Source organism: Diadema antillarum, unplaced genomic scaffold, assembly GCF_040938485.1.
Source record: "Diadema antillarum isolate AM-2024a unplaced genomic scaffold, OU_Dant_1.0 scf00000134, whole genome shotgun sequence".
Lineage (NCBI taxonomy): Eukaryota > Metazoa > Echinodermata > Echinoidea > Diadematoida > Diadematidae > Diadema > Diadema antillarum.
Window position 1 is genome coordinate 1,758,690 of NW_027271023.1, and position 20,950 is coordinate 1,779,639.

Consider the following 20,950-nt stretch of genomic DNA (forward strand, 5'->3'; position numbering starts at 1 on the left):
ACCCGCTCTTTCAGAAAATATTAAAAAGTCAAGTTCGGCTATAGGTTGACCCATTTCACTTATTTTCAGTCCTCACGCAAAATCAGTGTGTGCGAATTTATGTTCGTTTTGAGGTGCACGGTCACAATTGAAATGTAAAGGTTCGTTTGGAGAAAAAATGTGAGGGCAAACCGTTATGTCACATAAAATCATGTATATATATGCGTGTATGAAGGGTTTGGGAGTATGTGTGAATTATGTGTCCACATGTGTGTGCTTGTGTGTGAATGTGTGTGTGATTGTATGTGTGTTGATGCAGTGTGTGTGTGAGAGTGAAGGAGGATGCGAGGTTCGACATGATGGATCATTTTGTAACTTCAGTTTCGATGGATTACAAAATTAACGATTGTATTGCACGTTTCGGCTGAATTCAAGGAAACATAAGGACACCCCTTGGCGATCATAAATAGGCCTATACCTTAAAACAAGCAAACAAACAAAATTCGAATCGAGCTTATCGAGATAAGAGAACGTCACAATCGCGGCACAATGAAACACGGGACATAAACCTAAGGTCGTTTAGCATTTATCAGATTTGTAAAGACGATAAATTTCATCTTATCTGGGTGTATCAATCAAAACAATTATATATGTAGAAACTGGAACAGAATTATGATACAGACCATTTAGAAAGGAGATGATCAGATGATTAGACAGCAAGACGTGCACAAGACACGTGTGCAAGTACGGGGAGTGACGATAAGCACGATTGGGAAGACGCCTGATGTGACGAAGGAATAAACAACGGAACGGGGAGTTTCACAATGTATTCATTTTCATGTATAACTATCTATAAGCTTCTAACAACCAAACTTGAATACATGAATGAAACTGGTCCAATCAATGAGTAGCGAACACCAGCACTCCCATACTAAGGGACGCAGAGGAGCATTAAACTGTTAGATAATCATTGACTGTTTATATAAGAGAATACTAACTGAATAAGAAGCAAAGAAGCGAGTCAAGGGAGATGCTTGGTGATTATACCAGAATAAGAGAGTTTTCTTTTTTTTTCCTGTCTTTATCTATGTTATTTTGTGTCATGTTGTTTCCGCTGAAGACTTTTCTTTTCTTTTCTTTTCTTTTTTATTATAATTTTTTTTTTTTTTTTTTTTTTTTTTTTTTTTTTTTGCTTGTCAGCTGAAGAAACCCGGGAATGGCAGGGGAGAGATGAGCTGAGGACCTTTTGTGTGTGTTTTTTCCCCCTTTAGCTCATGAAACCCGGAAGTGCAACAGGGCCCCCACTTTTGAAAACGCTCCGCCGGCCCTGTGTTGTACCATTCTCAGGTTTGTAGGGTCTATAATGTATTTTCTTCATAATTGTATTTATTTCAATACAATGTCTTTATCATAATTACTTTTTAAGTACTGAAAACATTGCTGTGTATAACTAATGTGTAAATGTCTGTAATGGAAAGGAAAACAAACGAAACGACAAAAGAGGAGGAGAAGAAGTCGAGGAAGATATATATATATATATATATATATATATATATATATATATATATATATATTTCTAAATGGAACTTTATTCACATCAGCTAGAGGTGCCTCCGTGATTCATATAATGCTTGTATATAACATAGGCCTATACGATTATAGGTGATTATGAAAATGAAAAACGTGTTCTTGGCCCCCCCCCCCTTTTTTTTTTTTTTTTTTTTCCTCTGTAGTATACATCATTGGTTATTGCGGTCTCTCTTCTTGAAAATGAGTGCAGTGTCAAAAATAAGGAGAAGAGGAAAGCAGAGAAATTAAATGCAAAGAAAATGAAAGAGAAAGAGAAGGAAGAAGAGGAAAATGAGAAAAGAGGAGGAAGAAGAAGAAGAAAATGAAAAAGAAAAGGAAGAAAAAGAATCCCATCTGTTGAAGTTTGGAGGAAGAAGACGCAGTGCATGTCAGTTGTAACGCACAAATCGCTTGATGGCGTCGTTCACTTTTTGCTACGAGCAAACACTGCATGCTGCGACGCAGACGTAAAGTGTACACAGTGGTTGTGTACAGTACGAGTGTTATTTGTTCGGTATGTACAGCATACATGTCACAGCCGAGGTGACGTGACCCAACCCCAAAGGCAAAGCTCGTCTGTGTTTATACGCACAAAGTAAAAGGTCAGGTGAGAAACTCTGATTTATACTAGATCGAGTGTTCTATAGTCATAGACACTAGCTAGATTACTGTCTGATCAAATACCATACTTTAATTTGGAATTTGTTCTAAGGGTTACCTAGATTTCATTCGCGTATCATCGCCACTGCACTGGCACTGCACTGCCACGGCACTGGTGACGCCAGGCATGGCATCGGCATTAGACTATACCGGTACACCAAGCATGATGTATTGTGTATGTATTGTTATGCATGGACCCATTACTAAACTAGATCTAGACGAGACATGAAAACTCGTCACATTGAGGACGAGTTAGGTGATACGCTTGTGGTCATCAGATGACAGTCATCTGTGATCGACAAAGAAAAGAATGTGATATAGGCACCTTGAAGTTATATTGAGCGTGCATGCGAAACCGTTTCTGTAACCACTCGGCCACGGGTCATCCACGGAAATGGTAAGACAAAAAAAAAAAAAAACAATGTATAGATATAACAGGGGGAAAGTCAATGCCCACTCAACTAACGTGGCCGTGTGAACATCTATTGCATTGCTAGACGGAAAAGCGGCCTTGTAACGACTGAGGTCGCTATGCCATTTCTGGCAACTTGGGAAAAATACGTCCCGCAGACATAAAACCTATAATCGGCTGGTTTTGATACCTTGCCTTTAATCACAATTTTCAGTGTAATGACGTCATCAAATTACAAAACAATGACATCGTCTTGAAAGACAATTGTTCAAAGTACAACACCTCAGTCGTCGTCATTACATACTATGATCGGTTTGACAAAGTCAACCTGCAAAATGTTGCTGCAGTCGAAGCAATGTGGTCTCCAACACACAAAAAAGAGGGATATGGCGTGTGTGTGTGTCTGTGTGTGTGTATAGGTGCGTTTATATACGAACGTGATTTCTACATGGACGAATATATAATACAAATTGAAGAAAAAAAAGTAAAATAAAAAAAAATTGTTTCGTGATCTTGTGGGGTTCGAACCCGCAACCTCACGTCTCTGAGACGGCGCCTTTAACCACTCGGCCATACGTCTCGACGAGAAAATATGGGGAACGTAAACTTATGTATATGAAAGATACATGAGGAATCGTTTTGTCCACATTCCATTTTCATTTTCAGTTTTAAACTGCAAAATTGTCAATCTGATGAGGAGATTTCAAAGAATAAAATGCATGATTACTGCAGCTTATTGTCTCAGCTACAACATACTAAAGTTTCAGAGGAAATGAAGCAAAATCAGCTGAGATAAAGGTGCTTAAACGTTGTTAAGTCAATGCATGCTTTTAAAAAAAATCACCTCCCATAGACATAACACGTAAACTTGTCCGATTTTGCATCTTTACTTTTAATCACAATTTAAAGTATGATGACGTCATCAAATTTCAAAACCATGACATGGACTTGAAAGGCAAATGTTTAAAGGACAACATATGTGAATTTGGGATAATATTGAGCTTAAACAACAGAGATACGAGCAAATGAATGTCAGAAACAGTACCTCAAAAAAATCAATTCCACTTTTTTTATTCAAAATGACGATATGATCACTTCATCGCGTTTTCCTGGCAATATTGATACTAGGAATGTTATTTACAATTCATATGCTTTTGTAATATGCAATAGAAATATCGGGTCAACGGACGATTTAAAGAGCTATGGCGAAATAAACAAAGACATGTTTTTTCACTATATTTGCAGAAAGACGCGCGCGCGGAATTTCAACTTTGACGCCAGTGCATTCCTTTGTTATAGGTCAACATCGATCGGAAATCAGTGGATATTGTTACTCAAAGTATCAGGAATCCAAATCAGTCAAAAAAATTGCATTTTCATGTTGGTTACGCCCTCTGCGCGTGAAATTGCGCGGACGGACGCGCACGCGAGAAAATGTTTGAAACGCTTAAAATTGTCTGAAACTTCGAGATTTCCCATTGGGAAGTCGTTTTGAGCCTTTTAAAATTTTGACGCGCGCGTAGGCGCGCGTAATGAAGACCTGGGTAACTAGCGTTAAAAAGTAAGATAGAGCGTGACCTGAACTTTATGTCCACCGAAAATGATGCAGAAATGACATCTAGTTATGAAGTTATGATCGATCATGTGACAAGGTCCGAAAATCACAAAATGGCGCCTAGATGACGTCATAGATATGTTACTGTCATGAAAACCTTATTGTGGCTAGATATTGTTATGAGACATGTTGACTGAAAATTTCATGTCATTCCGTAATGTCATTGTTGAGATATTGACGACACAAAATTGTCCAGAAAGAAAGAAGAATAAAAAAAAATAAAGAGAGATTTTGACAATCACAATAGGTGATACGCTGATAGCGTATCACCTAACTAGATCTGTATGCTAGATTAGATACTAATAGCTATACTAGGGCCTATTACTATTTTTAAACAAGTTAGAACTAGATAAGAACTCTAACAATTACATGGAAATGGACATGCATCATTTGCTAGATTCTAGAACCTCTAGATATCTAATGCATGCCTCTCAGTCTCAGTTCAGTCTCAGACTGTCTGTGTCAAAAAAGTGTCACAAAAACATTTTAAACATTCTTACTTGCTTTGACACCTGAGTTTGATCTCATTATCTCCACTGCCGCCGGCAAGCCAGATGGCAGAGAAGCTTGTACGTTAAAAGTAAAAATACAATGCAGCTTTGAAAATAATTATGATGAAACAAAATTGCATGAAAATGCATGTTATGATGTGCAGTACTACAGTAGTGGCTGTAATGCCAATGGTTGTGGTTTAGAACTACTTGGATGACCTGCACCTCGTCATAGAAATGCATATTTGAATCTGTATCTGTAACGTTATCTGTATGGTTTAGTCAGCAAATTGTCCAAGACGACACATCCACGCTAACTCAGTTCGGGAAACCCACTCACAAGGGGGGCCCCTCCTTATAAGTAACCCGTCCCCCTATAAGTAACCCCGTCCCCCTTATAAGTAACCCCCGGGGCACCCCTTATAAGGAGTCTCCACGCTTTTTTGCAATGCAACGCGAAAATGAAAGGACTGCGGCAATTCGCTTGATTATGTCCATAAAGCTTCACAAGTTTCCTAGTTACTCACGAAATTTGAGCAAAATCGGTTTGAGGCATCATATCTAAAAGCATGGATTTAAATGCGATGTCAAACGACCCATGCGAATGCTGAAATGCGAGCGATTACTGGCGTGAGTGTCGCCAGGCGCGGCGGCGCGGCAATGCTTGAGTGCAGAAGTAGCCACGTCTGCACTCAAGCATTGCCGCGCCGCCGCGCCTGGCGACACTCACGCCAGTAACCGCTCGCATTTCAGCATTCGCATGGGTCGTTTGACATCGCATTTAAATCCATGATTTTAGATATGATGCCTCAAACCGATTTTGCTCAAATTTCGTGAGTAACTAGGAAAGTTGTGAAGCTTTATGGACATAATCAAGCGAATTGCCGCAGTCCTTTCATTTTCGCGTTGCATTGCAAAAAAGCGTGGAGACTCCTTATAAGGGGTGCCCTGGGGGTTACTTATAAGGGGGACGGGGTTACTTATAAGGGGGACGGGTTACTTATAAGGAGGGGCCCCCCTTGTGAGTGGGTTTCCCGAACTGAACTTGTTGAGGAGCACTACGTGTGGACAGAGTGCGACCAAAAAGATACTATTGAAATTGCTTCAGATTTTGCTTGAACAGAGACAATGACGAACATTAAACTACTGCATTAGGGAGCTGGTTCCAGTCTTTAACAGTCGTATAGAAGAAGGAATCCTGGAAGACTGTAGCTCTGTGCCGTTGTTGGATGAATTTTTTTATTGTTACCTCTGCCCTGGTGTTACGTGTGTTGGGTTGAACGTAGTCATGCAGGGGGACTTTGACTACCAGTAGTTTGTTTTTCATTTTGTACAACATGCAAAGCCTGGGCTCTGATGTTTTCTCCTTGTCTGGAGTGATTCCCAGCCCAACTCGGATAATGCCCTTGTGACAGAACCCTCTTCCCTAGTGTGGGTGTTCGTGCAGAATCTGGCTGCCTGCCATTGGATTCTCTCTCTCAAGAGAGAGAGAGTTGATGGATTGCAGAGACTCCAACCCCAAGCACCTTCTGATCTGGAGATTCTCCCGCCCGAAACCCCTAGCAAACGGGAAACTCCAAGTTGATGTGTGAGAAGCGCGAAGTTCCTAGGATTCTAGATGTTCTCTGGTGCTATCTAAGGCTTATTTTTTCAACATACGATAGAAATAAGTAAGAAATCCTTTCCACCGGGAGACACAGAGCCAGGGCGGGAGAAATCAAATCTCAAACGGGAGAACGGGAGATTGTGCAAAAATGGGCTTTCGGCGGGAGATCTCCCGTCGAAAACGGGAGAGTTGGAGTCTCTGGGATTGTTTAGTTGTACTTTTCAGGGTCCCAGGCAGACGATGCATATTCGAGTATAGGTCGCACTAAAGCCAAATATCAGTCCGGGAAACCCGCTCATGAGGACCGCTCCCGTGTACGAGGACTGCCCCGCCTCATGAGGACCGCCCCCACGCCTCATGAGGCCCCCTATTCACTTCTATTCATCTCACATCTGACGTATAAATTGTCGCAACTTTGCACGGTGATTTTTTGTTACGCACACATGTCCACTATCCATGATGAAAAGAAGAAAAAATCCTATCTGTTTTTTTTTTTTAAATCGAGTTTTAATCAACCGATGCAGAGCGCCCATCAAAACACCCGTGTTTTGATGGGCAACTCACTCAGGACAACTCATTGGGTGCGATTGGTGAGAAAGTTTTGGACGCACGTGGATATCTCACGTAAAGTCCGTAATATTTCAACTTAGAGATGAGTCGACGGTGTGGGACCTTGTCAAAGGCTTTGCCTTTGGTAAAGTCTAGCAGTTCTGCATCAACCAAGTTGTTATTATTCAGTTCATTGCTGATATCATGTATGGTTAAGATACAGTAAGTTGGGTTTCAGTTGATCTCTTAGCCCTGAAGCCATGCTGATCATCCGAGAGGATATTTTGGGATTCAAGGTGTTTCATAACATGGCTATGGATAATGTGTTCCAGAACTTTACACACCACCGAGGTAAGTGAGATGGGCCGATAATTGGCGGCACATCTTCTGTTGCCCTTTTTAAAGACAGCAGTGATATTGGCCTCCTTCCATCCCTGAGGGACAATGCCAGAGTTGATCGATGACTGGAAGAGGTGTTGCAATGCCATGGCTAGCTCACATTTCGAATCACAATTCGTCACTGAAATTCTATGAAATCCCACTCACGTACAGGAAAAATGCTGAAGATTCCAATAGAATCACAAGTTCACTGATCGATACCGGAAATTTGCAGCTATTGTCGTCAAACGCGAACGATGCGGAATAGTTGTGCGCTCAGGAAGGGGCCTGCAACTCGTCACCCGCGCTCCCGTAGACAAAGCACGTAAAAGACGTGTGCGGGTGACCGTGATGCTCCCATAGACCTAGGATTCCTACACGTGAAAGATGCGAGAGGGTGGCCGTCAGTGGCGTAATGATACTTATAACAGGTATTCATGATATAAATTTCAGATTTTCGAAAAAAAACTCTTTGGTTTTCACCACAATTTGCTTAGTTGCGGTACTCCTGCCAAGTTTCAAGTGTACTGAACACAGTCCCAGGCATAAATTATTGTTCAGTGCGCTGGTAACAATTTTAAACAGGGTGACGGTATTCGGGCCCCTGGCGAGGTGCAGGCACCGCACTATACAGTTATACTAATGGTAATGTCTCAGTAAAGTATCACGGCTCAGATATCTTCATTAGCAAAATGTAGAAACTGTACTTCTATGTAAATACTTTTGTTCAGCTACCATATAGTTTCACATGGGAAGTGAATTTACCTTTAAAAGTTGCACACCTGCACCTGTCTGTAACATAAGTTTAGGTAATTTAGCAATCCTGGGTTTACTTTATTAGGGGGTAAATTATTTTAGGGTTAGGGTTAAGGTAAGGTACATATAGGCCTAGATGTACGTATGGCTGTGCTGAAGTTGGAAGAGTAAAATGATTTAACCACTAATGTAAAACCCAGGACTGCCAAAACCAGCTTGTCTTCAATGGGTTAATTTCCCAATTTGTACAAAGTTGATTACACACTAAATTAAGACCTCAAACTACCACCCCTATGCCCTACTTGTAGTGTCAGGTCTATTTGATGAGTGTGATATTTCAGTAACCTGCAGAAACGACGGGCTTGACTGGCTTGATTAGATGGATCCATGTTAAACTGCGTATTGGTAATGAGACTAGCCTGTGGCAGACTAGTTTAGGCCTTCTAACAAGTGTTAGACAGTCTAGTCTAATACATGTACAGTAGACTACTGTACGTTATTTCAAGATGTTGTCATCGTGAACACACTACGCTGTCAGTACTGTGGTCAGTAGCAATATTGCAGTACATGTACCGGTACATCTGCTTTAGTTTGACCAGTTTGGAGTTCACAATTATTAACATGAAATCATTAGAATTGAGCCTCCGGGGAGTCCCCTTTGCTGTGTGCTACCATGAATTCTTATAATGATAATAATTACAGACTGTACAATTTATATTGCACCATTTCCATTAATGAATTGCTCAAGGGGCACAATGAATTTTTACTGCTAATCATGTACACCGTAGTAACAGTTACAGCAGGTCAAGAATAGAAACTTTTTCAGAGGACACATTCCAAACACTTCGTTATTTGGATGGATATTAAATTCAAAGTGTGTGTTCATAATCATATCCTCAGCACCACTGGCTACTCACATTGTGATAGCACATTTAACATTGGAGGATTATTGGCAAAAATATCATCACTTTAGAGGTTGAGCAACTTGTACATATTGGATGCATATATTGCAAGTGCTGATGAAAAGCATTATGTACATATTGTGTGCAGTCTTAGTACATCTAGTATTCATTGTGTGCATGCTCCTTACATCAGAACAGTGCACAACTATACAGACAAGTAGAAATTGGTGAATTTGTAGTTTAGTATTGCCAACGATACATCAATCAACTGAACAAAGTACAATGTATGCATCGTCCATAAAGTCTTTCAGACTTATCAATGCTCAATATCTAATGAGGTAAATCATGTATGATTTTCACATAAAGATACTTTATTTTTGTGAAGAAGAGACTACAATTTTGCGCAGGCTAGCATAGATTACACCGCTGTTGTGGGGTACGCTACGATGTACCTGCCTAGCTGCCAGTGCAATGGGACGGCAGCTTGGACGGTAGATTAACATTGTGTCTCCCATATCCGGCCAATTCGCTTATCCAGATGAGCCCCTTTCCCGATATGGCCGGATAGTCGAGGTCGAACTGTACATGTACAGAAACATATTGTGCGACCATCAACATCGTTTCAGTTGGCACAAACAGTGTGCTGCTGTGATGTGGATGAGCTCACAACAACCTTCCGTATCTGTTGCCCAAATGAAATGCAGCGGAGCAAATAAGTCCTAGATGTAGTTTGTACTGTTTTCAGTCCAAGTTGTTATTGGTCCCCCTTGCCTCCTTTTGCCTTACTTTCCCACGAACAGCTATTTGTATTTTGTGCTGTGCTTTAATAATGACCGATACTGACACATCTGGACATACAATGGACAATGTATTGTATGCCACACTTTTTACACTGTACCTGAATTTCTAAAGATACAATGTACCACATGACAACTTTGTATTGTATCCATACAGGTAAATGCAAACTACAAGTGTATACAACAATGAAAGAGAGAGGGGCAAAGCAAGTAGAGTACAGTACACCATTTCACTTCCTGAACTACACTAGGAAGCCTTAAATTTGCATGACCAACACAATATTACTGCAGAACACAAACTACTCGTGATACTGATAGTGGTTTATCCCCTTGGCTACAAGTCCCATTTCCAAAGACAAAAATTTACACAATTTTTGTATTATACTGCAGCATCGCATACTGTGGGCCAGAACGTATTGATTGTGTGATCACACGCATGCTACATTTTCATACAACTACATTGTATGTGAGACAAAAATGATGTTGTAGGCCCTGGGCCTATCTACAATTTATTTACTTCTGTATGAAATACATGTACTGGTTTTTGTTGCTGGTATCATTCATTCATTTACACTGTGTGTATCCTGGATATATAACACATCCTATCACCCATTGTACAACATCAAGCAAATCATATTCCTTCCAGTATCATAAGAATTAACTTTGGTTTTTTTGTCTCAAGTGGTGAATGGTGAATGCAAGGGTAAGGAGTTTTTATATTGTAGCTCCTAAAACCTTGTGCTGTATACATTGTAGCAAAGGATGCATTTAAAGGACAAGTCCACCTTCACATTTAAGGATTGAGAGAATGCAGCAATATTAGTAGAACACATCAGTGAAAGTTTGAGGAAAATTGGACAATCCGTTCAAAAGTTACAAGTATCTGCGCAGTCACTGCTGGAAGAGAAGACTACTACAGTGTATGATGTCACACGCGTACAACTATATAAGGAAAATAAAAAGAGAATTGCACAAAATGTTACTTTTTTTGATAAAGTGCACAGTTCTTCGACTTGCTACTGACATATGTTAAGGGTAATATTATTCCCCCTGCCTTTTGAAAGAGAGAAGTCGAGCGTTCTTTTGTTATGCGAGAAAAATGGAAATATGTTGAATTTTCTTTATTCTTTCTTTATATCGTTGTACTCATGTCACATCACAAGCTACAGCTGTATAGTGGTCTTTTCATCCAGCCGTGACTGAGCAGAAACTTCAAAAATTCATAACTTTTTAACGGATTGTCAGATTTTGCTCAAACTCTCACTGATGTGTTCTACTATTAATATTGCTGCATTCACTCAACCCACATGTCTGTGAAGGTGAACTTGTCCTTTAACTGTACATGTAGATCCCTGCACAAGCATCGTACTTCCACTTCAATTTTATGATCATACTAAGGCCATGTTTTGCTACGCTTGTGTGATGTGTCCCGTAAACAGAAGACCAATCACTGGTAGCTGCTTTACTTGACATGTCGATGGTTCAAATAACCCAAAATTTGAAACCATCGAAACAAAACAGTTGTAAAGCTACACGTACAGTGTATATCACATGGATACATCTTTCACTTCAATGTAAAAAAACTGTTGCTCATAACAACTTGTCTCATTACATTTTTGTTTCAGTATTTGTCATTCCTTTAATAGTCACAAGAAACCTGGCAAGCAGCAGTTTGCTGCCCCTTCTTTTATTTTGGCAGCAACTACATGTACATTGTGTGCAGAGAACAGGACATACGAAGTAAAATCAGTCAAGGATTACGCTTCTTTATCTGTAAAATGCTATTATTAAAAACACACAGAAACATGCATTAGCCAATTATTGGATAAAGATTCTAAATATTGCATCAAAATTATGACCAGCAGGATCCCTCAGGATCCTGCTTGAATGAGGATCCTGCAGGATCCTGATTCAAGCAGGATCCTGAGGGATCCTGCTGGTCATAATTTTGATGCAACGCAATACATTCAAGTGCTTAACTCGATGCATAAAATTATGATTAAGTGTGTGGAAGATGTTTAAACGTTAACTTTTAACCCTAACCAGGCCGGGCTTTTTTGGGTGTTCTGTGGCCGGGAAGTGGTTGATTCAAACCCCCCCCCCCCCCCCCCCCCCCCCCCCCCCCCCCCCCCCCCCGAGATCTCGGCCGTCAATCGCGCAATCACCATGAAATTTGGCACGTGCATTACCTGTGGCGTAATCTACCAAGCTATACAAAAAGAAATGGAAATTTTCGTCAAAATAATTAATTATGCTAATATATGCATAAAATCATACATTTTGCTCTAAATCAGAAATTAAAGCTCCAAGAATCCTAATTTTTGGTGAAAACATTCTTTGTAGCATTCCTAACAATGTACTTGATCAAAATCAATTTCTTATGTATTTTATTGTTTTATGAATTTCTTATGTATTTCTTTGTTTTTTCGACCTTTTGTTTTATCATTTTTTTTACACAAAATTAATGACAGAACCTATATCAAGCATAATTATGCTAAAATTGATTAGTTTCAGCCTATAAAAGTGAAAATAATCAGATCTTTATGAATATGAAGAGAAAACTCCATTTGCATAGACTTTATACACAAAATCACGTTTTTGAGCAATTTTCGATCTGACAGGCATGTATAAAACGTTATGCAGCGTCGTAACGGTATGCACGATTTTCTCGAAAATGGTGTCAAAAGATGCGCGAGACTTGAAAGTAAAAAGTCAGCGAACGGCGTGGTCAAAAAATTTCGCGCAGCGGAGAAGTTGCAAAAAATGTCGAGGGGGGGTTGATTCAACCCCCCCCCCCCCCCGGCCTTTTTAGGGTAAATGAAGTACTACCGGTAATATTCCTTTTTTTCAGTCCTTTGGTATTATCAATACCAAAAAGATCTGAAAAAAATAGATTGAAAAGGTTTGTTCTGTACTCCTGTAAAACATGATATATTCGCAGCATGACATTTTTGTGAATTGGAGCCGATGGCCTTTTTTGCGGCATGAAATTTTCGGGAATTTCCACTGGCGTTCAATGCATATAGTGTAGACAAGAACTTTTGCGTGCATTTTGATTTCGCGAATCTTGGTGCTCGCGAAATTCGCGAAATAAAAAATGCATGCGAACATTTCTCGTTTTACAGTATATTACCAGCAAGATGGACACATGAATTCAAAATTTCCTCTGAAAAACTGCTAAAAATTGCTAGAGTAAAAGATTTCTTCTTTGATCTCCATATTTAAACTGTATCAAAGAGTAGCTTGGAGCATGGAACATCAAAGCTAGTGAAATACTATTTATCGTGCTGTAGAACTATAGGCATAAATTTGCACTAATTGCGGAGGGATTCCACTCCTTCTCTGTAACACCTCCTTGGTTATTCCAACATTTTGTACATGATCTCTTGAAGTACATCGTACTTTATTATCAAGTACAGTGTACATACATGTGTGGGAAGGACTTACATGTTAGCTGTGTTTACACCTGAATTCCTGCAGGGTTTGTGACGCAGAAGTTTTCTCCACACTTGTTTTGACAGATTCTCTGAGTTTGACAGCGAGAAGTTTTGTGGACAACCTTGGCAGCCATGACTGAACCTTCTGCTCCACCTAGCTACATGGATGCTACTTCAGACAAGGCCTACCCTCCAGGGGTACAGCCCACGGCCCCTTACCCTGCTCCAGGGGCACCTTACCAGGTACAGTACCTGTATGTACAATAGTACCACAGTACATGTATAACTTCTTCTGACCGATCCAACACTGTCATAAGGAGCAATCTTCAGAAAGATAAACATTTTTGTATGAATTATACATTTGATCATTGAAGTGCCAAGATCAGCAGGGTAGATAGCCTCAGAGCATACTACACATGGTGAGATGTTACTTTGCACACATTTTGTATTAAAAGTTCATCACTTCTTATGATTGTTTGCTTTGAAATACCATGTATAACTTTGCACTGTTGTATAAGTGTTTGGGATAGAGTGGTTGGCCGGAATTCACGAAGGTGGTACAATTGAAACTATGGTTTGAACCATGGACAATTTGTATGGAGTGCCAAGTGTTGCATGGCCTATTTCGTTACGAAGTCGGTCATTTCATCGACGAAATGATCATTTCGTAATGAAATAATAATAATAATGATAATAATAATAATAATAATAATAACAACAATAATAATGATAATAATAATAATAATAATAATAATAATAATAATAATAATAATAATGATAATGATAATAAACCATATAATGTATAGCACATATCACTAAATTAGATTAATGTCTCTATGCACATTGAAGGAAGGAACTAATAGAAATTGAGAAAATAGACATGAGAGAGAGAGAGGAGGCAAAACAAGATGAAAAGTGACAGAGCTGTGACAAACATTGTTAACGAAATGAACATTTTGTCGACGGAATGATCATTTCGTCGATGAAATGGCTGATTTCGTAATGAAATAGGCCATGCGACACTTGGCGCTCCATACAAATTGTCCGTGATTTAAACCATGGTTTCAATTGTACCACCTTCGTGAATTTGGGCTGTTGAGTTTTACTGCAAGTCACTGATCAGCTACAGGTTGTCATATTGTTAATGAGACATGGTGCTCCAGCACACCATATGTGACCCCGCATCACAAAACCAACAAAAAGTCGCCAGAGGTGGATTTTTAGTAAAGGGCACATATAAAAGAGCAGATACTAAAGCTTTAAAATGATGTATGATTCAATTCAAATAGACTTTTCTAACCTATCTAAAATACTGGAAAGAAAGCAAACACTCTGGAAAAGCATGAACTGAGAAAAGAGGCTCTGAAGTATTAAAACGGTCTATTGCTGGCTGTGCGATGAATGAGACAATAAAACAAAAGATGTAAACCACAGTAGCAAAATCAATGAAGGGATTATCAGATTAAGCTGAAATTGAGCATGCTCTATAAACACATTCAGCCCATGTCTAATGCCAACTTTCAAGGTGGTAGCACTATCTTTTCAAAAGTTATTAGAGCTGAAAGTGAAGAGCTTGCAAAGGATTTTAAAGAAATTGAAAGGGACCTCTAAAGACGTACCTAATTGCACTACTCTACAAAAAAGGGGTTGTAGAAAAACTGCTGAAAACACACTTTCCAATTGATTCATTTTATGACCCCAAATTTGAAAACAATGTAGACAAAGAATACATGTAGCTCTTTCAGAAAATCTGAAAAACTCAAGATTGACTTGGTTGACCTACATATTTCACCTTTTTGGTGTCCTCACGTAAAATCAGGGGGTCCCACTTTTTGTTTGTTTTGTGATGCACGGTCACTTATGGCATGTGCTGAAAAACAAAAAAGTAGTTTTCTATGGTCTGCAGAAAACATAACAAATCTAAGAAGTTGCAGCGATTGTCAGTATCACGCTCAAACACTGTCTGTAGTGCTCCTTTGTACACTTTAATACAAACTTGTACAATGTATGTGATGTTTTATAATGCAATAGATAATTGCATTTTTTCAATGCACTGGTGTTTGGTTTGTTCCTACATGCACATACATGTAAGTACATCAGTGAAAGGGTTAGGTGAGCATGTTAACTTTCGAGAATGAAGAATGGTTGCTTTTAAACCCCTTTTAGACTAGTCCCAAGTATACTCGGGCAGGTGTCTATGGGAAATGGGAAGTGTTCTTGCAGTGTTCTGCACCTCACAGAGTTTGTCTTCATGTACAATGTATGTAACTGAAGATTTTTTAAATCATAGTTATGAGTATACATTTATAAGTACCCCACATATTGTACCCGATTAGTATGCCAGCACAAGGGACGTGTGTACTACATTGTACATATTATGTAGATATAGTACCAGCAAGATTGCTTCAATAACAGCTTTTTATCATCCTCAGATACACTATATTGCAGGTTACAAAACTACAAGCTGATCTGATAGAAAGGTGGCCATGTGTAAATCTTCCATGAATGACCTGTTGCATTATTATCAGACAGTACTCCAATCTATTTCCCATGACCTAACCAGCAATTGCAGGCATTTGATTCTTATAGCTTACATTGCTTAAAGTTGTTCCTGCTCTGATAAAAAACAAAAACAGAAACAGCAGCAACAAAGTTGATACCACTGACTAATTTCTTTGTTAGCAGTTCTTGATTTTGCAAGAATTCCCATCCATTTCATCAAGATTGTTTTTATTTTTGTTTTGTTTTATAGGTAAAATTAGCCAGATATTACTGTAGTGTGGGTAAGGTCAACTCATTGAGACTATAAAGGAAATGTTGTCTCTCAAATTCATAACCTTTTCCTTCCCATGCTACCCCCCCCCCCCAAGAAAAAAACAATAAAATGTGAATGGCACAAACAAAATAAAAAAGTTCAACTACTTCATTACATCAAATGTGGTATGTAGGCAATCTTCTTGGGTAGACTTGTAAATTCAATACATTTGAAGTTGTCTTCAAGCTATAGTCAGTATTGATAGAGAAAAAATACATGTAAGCCTACAGGTAGTCACACAGCAGACTTAGATCTACACGTGGAATCTGCAAAGTATGCATTAGACCAGCTTATGACCAATTAATGTTACTTGGTCAATAACCTGTTCCAAGAATATATGTGACACACCCTCCCACTGTCACTAACGAGTGCCTGGTGCCACCAGGCAGCAGTGCAAGCCAGTTCATGCACAGTCGACGTAAGCGTAACACATACACAGATTATGCAGATATCATTTGAAATCATCTATTAAAAGGGCTGAAAGCGGAATTGATATTAAACAATTTGATCAAGTCAAGTTTCACATGCTGCTTTACTGTTGTGGCTAGAGCTGTGCAACTAACAATACCTTTCACAGGCATTGCTGTCATATGTGTAGGGTTATTGCAACTTTAGGATAAAATGTGACCCGCTACAACAAAATGGTCCTAAAGTCGCGCACGGTCGAAGCCGTGAAAATCGAGTTTGAAGTCAGAGCATCAAAATTGGTCAAAACTTATGATTTTCTGAATTTGACATATTATTAGAGTCTGACATGTCTTCTATCATCTGTCGAAATTTTGAAGCAAAATGATGGAAGGAAAGACTAAACAATAACGTTTTTCTAGGCCATGTTTTTTTGGCGTTTCAACGAAGCAGAAACTGGTTCGAACATTTGGATTTAGTGCCACACATAGGCTCCGCCCCTAACAACGACCAGAGTGATCTCATTGGTCAGTTTGCTGCTTGCCGCTAACCGAAGCGTGAAGCTCGCACACTGCCCAGTCGACTGATGCGTGCTGGCGGGTTGCGCTATGCCCAGCCACTTCTCCTGGCCTCCTGGTCACTGATTGGTCGGTGAGGAGACTGTCGACGCTGTGTTTGAATGAACATTTCGGGGGTTGCTAGGGCTTACCTTCTATTGTCCGGAAGTGAATGCTGACTTGCGTGTCCCTTGATCGTGATTTCGTTGCAAGGAGAACTTTTGGGGCGCTTTTCTCGAAACAGTGATTTCCCAGACGTCTCGACATGCTCTTTTTTAAACATCGATATCTCCGCAGCCGATTATTTTTCATAAGATGTGTTATATATCAATTTAAAGCAGAAATATTACTGAATTGTGTCATGCAATTTTCAAATAATCGACCTTGCCCGACTTTAGGATCATTTTGTTGTAGCGGGTCACAAATACAAATCTCTCCCTCTGAAACATATCTTGTACAGTACATGTAGCCCTGATCCTGTTCTTAGACTTCGTTTCTTATATGTACTGTCCTATGTGGCACATAACTGGGTGTAATTAAATGATATTAACTTTGTGTTCTTTGCCTTTTACCAGGCTGGATATCCACCACCTGCTGGTCAACCCTACCCTCCGACAGCTGCCCAGCCCTATCCCCCTCCTGCAGGATCCCAGGCCTACCCCCCTGCAGGATCTCAGGCCTACCCACCACCTGCCAACCAGCCCTACCCACCAACCCAGCCTGGCTATCAGGGAGTGCCAGCAGCTGCCCCGCCCCCTTCATCTTACGGTGAGTCGTAGATTAGTCACCAGAATGACTCACTCCTGTACACAGTCCTCTAAAGGCACAAGTAGTAAAGTCAGTGCTTTGAGACCGGAGAGTCTCTATTAACCCGTTGAGGACGAGTCCCGAGTATACTCGGGCAGGTGTCTATGGGAAATGCGTTTTGTAGCAAAGTCAGTGCGTCCTCAACGGGTTAAACAGCCGTTAATCCTTCATATGTGCTGACCATTCACGTGCTACTTGCATAGCAAGCATTGGCTCATTTATCCTCCCACAACTTGCCCTTGCTATGGAAGTAGACAAACGTCTCATGTGTAAACAATGCCACAGGCTCACATGAAGACCTGGCTGCGCAGCATACAAAATTAGGATTTTACAAAGTTGCATTGATAGTGACTTACATAACATTTGCATGTGTCAGCAAAGAGCAAGAGAAAGAGTGAGAGAATGAAGAAATAATCAGATGTGTTGATCAGGTAGCAAGACATACATGACAATATACTACAATGAAAATACAAACCTTTGAATATATGATTCTGTGTTAGACTGAAGGGGTAAATTCTCCATCATTAAATTTTATGGCTCTGCCCCAAGTGTGCAGCAGGCATTATGTTCTCGGGTTTACTGTCTGTCCGTCCACCCAGATGACATGAATCTTGAGTTAAGCAGTGCTGTCAAGAGTATTTTTGTCTTTATATGTAGTACATGCTGTACCTGGCCCTAGTATGCTGTGTATGAAGTGTAGAGGTACAGATTTGATATTGTGCAAAATCAAACGACCGTTTCAAAATCAAAGTCTACACTATCAGGTCACAAAAATTAGTCTGAAATATTATTTTCTGATTATAGATTTTATCTGGTATTAAGCCCAAAGATTGTGTTATGATTTGGTTTAATGGATAAAACTTACCGTAATAAGAAAATACAACTAACTGTGTTTTGTTTGTAGAGAGAGGCTCTATAGGCTAGTGCTTGGTAAATGGTCAATTTCAGTGAACTTGATGAAAACGTGTGAAAGGCCATGTTCTCATGGCACATTTATATACAGTATGATGAAAGCATGAGAAGAGGAGGCATTGCAATGGATTGCACATGGCAGACAAATATCTTGAGTTTCTTCTGATGCATTCAGTGAGCAGTGCTGCAGTACTAGAGTACACATACACCGTACCATAGTGTAGACATTGTGAGCATTCAAAAATTGAAACTAACGAACATTTTGGGGGTTAAACAACATTGAAAGTCTGCACTCCATTTGAATACTGCTCGGTGTTTATAAGAGAAAGATCCATACTAGTTATGACAGACAGTAGCTTGGCTGTATTCATTAATGAATACATGCACTTGACAACACGACTGACAAATGTTACCCTCACTGGCAGACACAACTATCATGCCATCTTTCCTAATAGGGACAACTGCTGCAGCAGCTGCACAAAAGGAAGCAAGTCGGAATGAATTTCCTAACTTACATACTTACAGTGCTCCCATGTAGCCCACTCATGCTTACACATCATTTTATTTTTCCTCTCTCTCTCTTGTGTTTACACATTCAATCTGAAAGTGTTGTGAATGGCCGACATGGTTTAAGTGCGATGAAACACCGAAGGAACCCACTGGGAAAGATGGAGAGAATTAAAATGGAGGGGGGGGGGGGGGGAATATACACTGTACACATTTACATACCGTACATCATACATGTATAATCCCTCTTTCCTAGTTCAGCCTGAATGAAGTCATGTAGAATTTTGACAAATATGATGTGAAAGCTATATATCGTCAAAAGTGATTAGGGGCTGCATATCACACAATCACATGCTTTTGAAACAAACCAAAAAAAAAAAGTCTCTGCTCATTTATAACCTATTCAATATTTCTTTCCGAGTGTGTGTTTAGACACCATGTAGTGTTACAAACTTTCTTTTTTAAACTTTCAGCAGCTCAGCTCATGCAATTTGTGACTTTGTTTCAATGTCTGTATATTTAGGAACCAGTGCTCCCACCAGTGGAGGAGGACATAGCGATGAAGAGACAGGATTCGAGGGAGGGCGTGGCTTTAACAACAAGAGCATCCGTGCTGCATTTATCAAGAAAGTAAGTGGAGTGGGTTCATTAACAGGCAAAGGTTTGAACTTACAGGAGTCATTCATGTCTTTTACAATTCTAGTACATAGTACAGTGGTTCCTGTTTTAAAATCAGGAGACGAGTCTGTCTCACATTTAACCGTAAGCTGCTAAAGGCCATTTCAGTGGCCCTAGGCTACATTTTGTGTCTTTTTGTTATCAAAAACAGGTATTTAAGTGTAAACCCATGTTATATACTCAAACACATATAATTTTTCCATCCAAAGCAGAAAAATTTAAGTTTTATCCTAAAAAGACATGTTTCAGCTAAAAATGATGTCAACAGGCACAAAGTACCACAGAAAATCATGATATGGGACTACACAGGCATTAATGACATGACTCACAATTGTTATGCAAATATCTCAGCAGTGGAAAGAGATAAAAACCTGAAATTTCTGTTTTGGTGTCCTAAGATATCAGTGTACAAAATTAGATAGAAAATTTTGATTTAATACAATCTCGGAAAGGTTAAAAGATATTGTAAATTTTGATATTCTTTACAAGAATTATAGTATTTTTCAATATGAAAATTTGTGTTTGGCATAAGATATGAAAATGATATTTGAAATTTGATAAAAGGAACTTTAGTCTTAAATAGTTAACCCACTAATTTATTTGATAAAGATTACTGTTGAAATGGCTCAGATACTCAAAATGGAGCAATCCTGATAAAAGATGGCACCCACCTTTTATTACGATTGCTTTGTTTTTCTTTATACATTGTTTTTGGATGTCTCAGCCATTCCAAAGCTAATTTTCATTCAATATACAAAGTTTGTACTTTGAATTCCGCTGAGAACGGTATGTTTTACACATTAAAATGGTTTCTTTCCAGTGTATTATTCACTACATGATATATACAGTCTGTATTGTGCAGACACAACGTGAAGCAGTGAAGATAAAGTGTGGGGGGGGGGGGGGGGAAAGCTCTGGAAAAGAACTGCACCCTCATTGCAGTTCTTTCCATGATCCTATTGACCGATTCGGGTTCGTTGAGGGCAGCAGACATTTCATGGCACTGGGCGCAGCCATAGTGGGTGTCTTAGCCGACCCCCCTGCTCTCCCCCACCCCGGGCAACATGTTTATCACGCACTTGTAACAAAGGTTCGCGCACTCAGTACGAGACGCCCAT

The 20,950-nt window shown here is 39.6% G+C and overlaps 1 protein-coding gene across 2 annotated transcripts in view; it reads left to right on the forward strand.

Moving 5' to 3' along the window:
* Positions 1-2,066: 2,066 nt before the first annotated feature.
* The window catches only part of LOC139720883 (protein lifeguard 2-like), a 35,064-nt gene continuing 16,180 nt past the window's right edge, over positions 2,067-20,950 (forward strand). The window contains exons 1-4 of one of the 2 annotated variants that reach the window (XM_071632213.1): positions 2,067-2,150; positions 13,236-13,394; positions 17,504-17,696; positions 19,678-19,784. In XM_071632213.1, the coding sequence (XP_071488314.1) occupies positions 13,284-13,394; positions 17,504-17,696; positions 19,678-19,784 (411 nt within the window). In that variant the 5' untranslated portion in view covers positions 2,067-2,150; positions 13,236-13,283. Of the gene's footprint in view, positions 2,156-13,235; positions 13,395-17,503; positions 17,697-19,677; positions 19,785-20,950 lie in introns of both variants that reach the window. The other variant, XM_071632212.1, reaches the window with a different exon arrangement.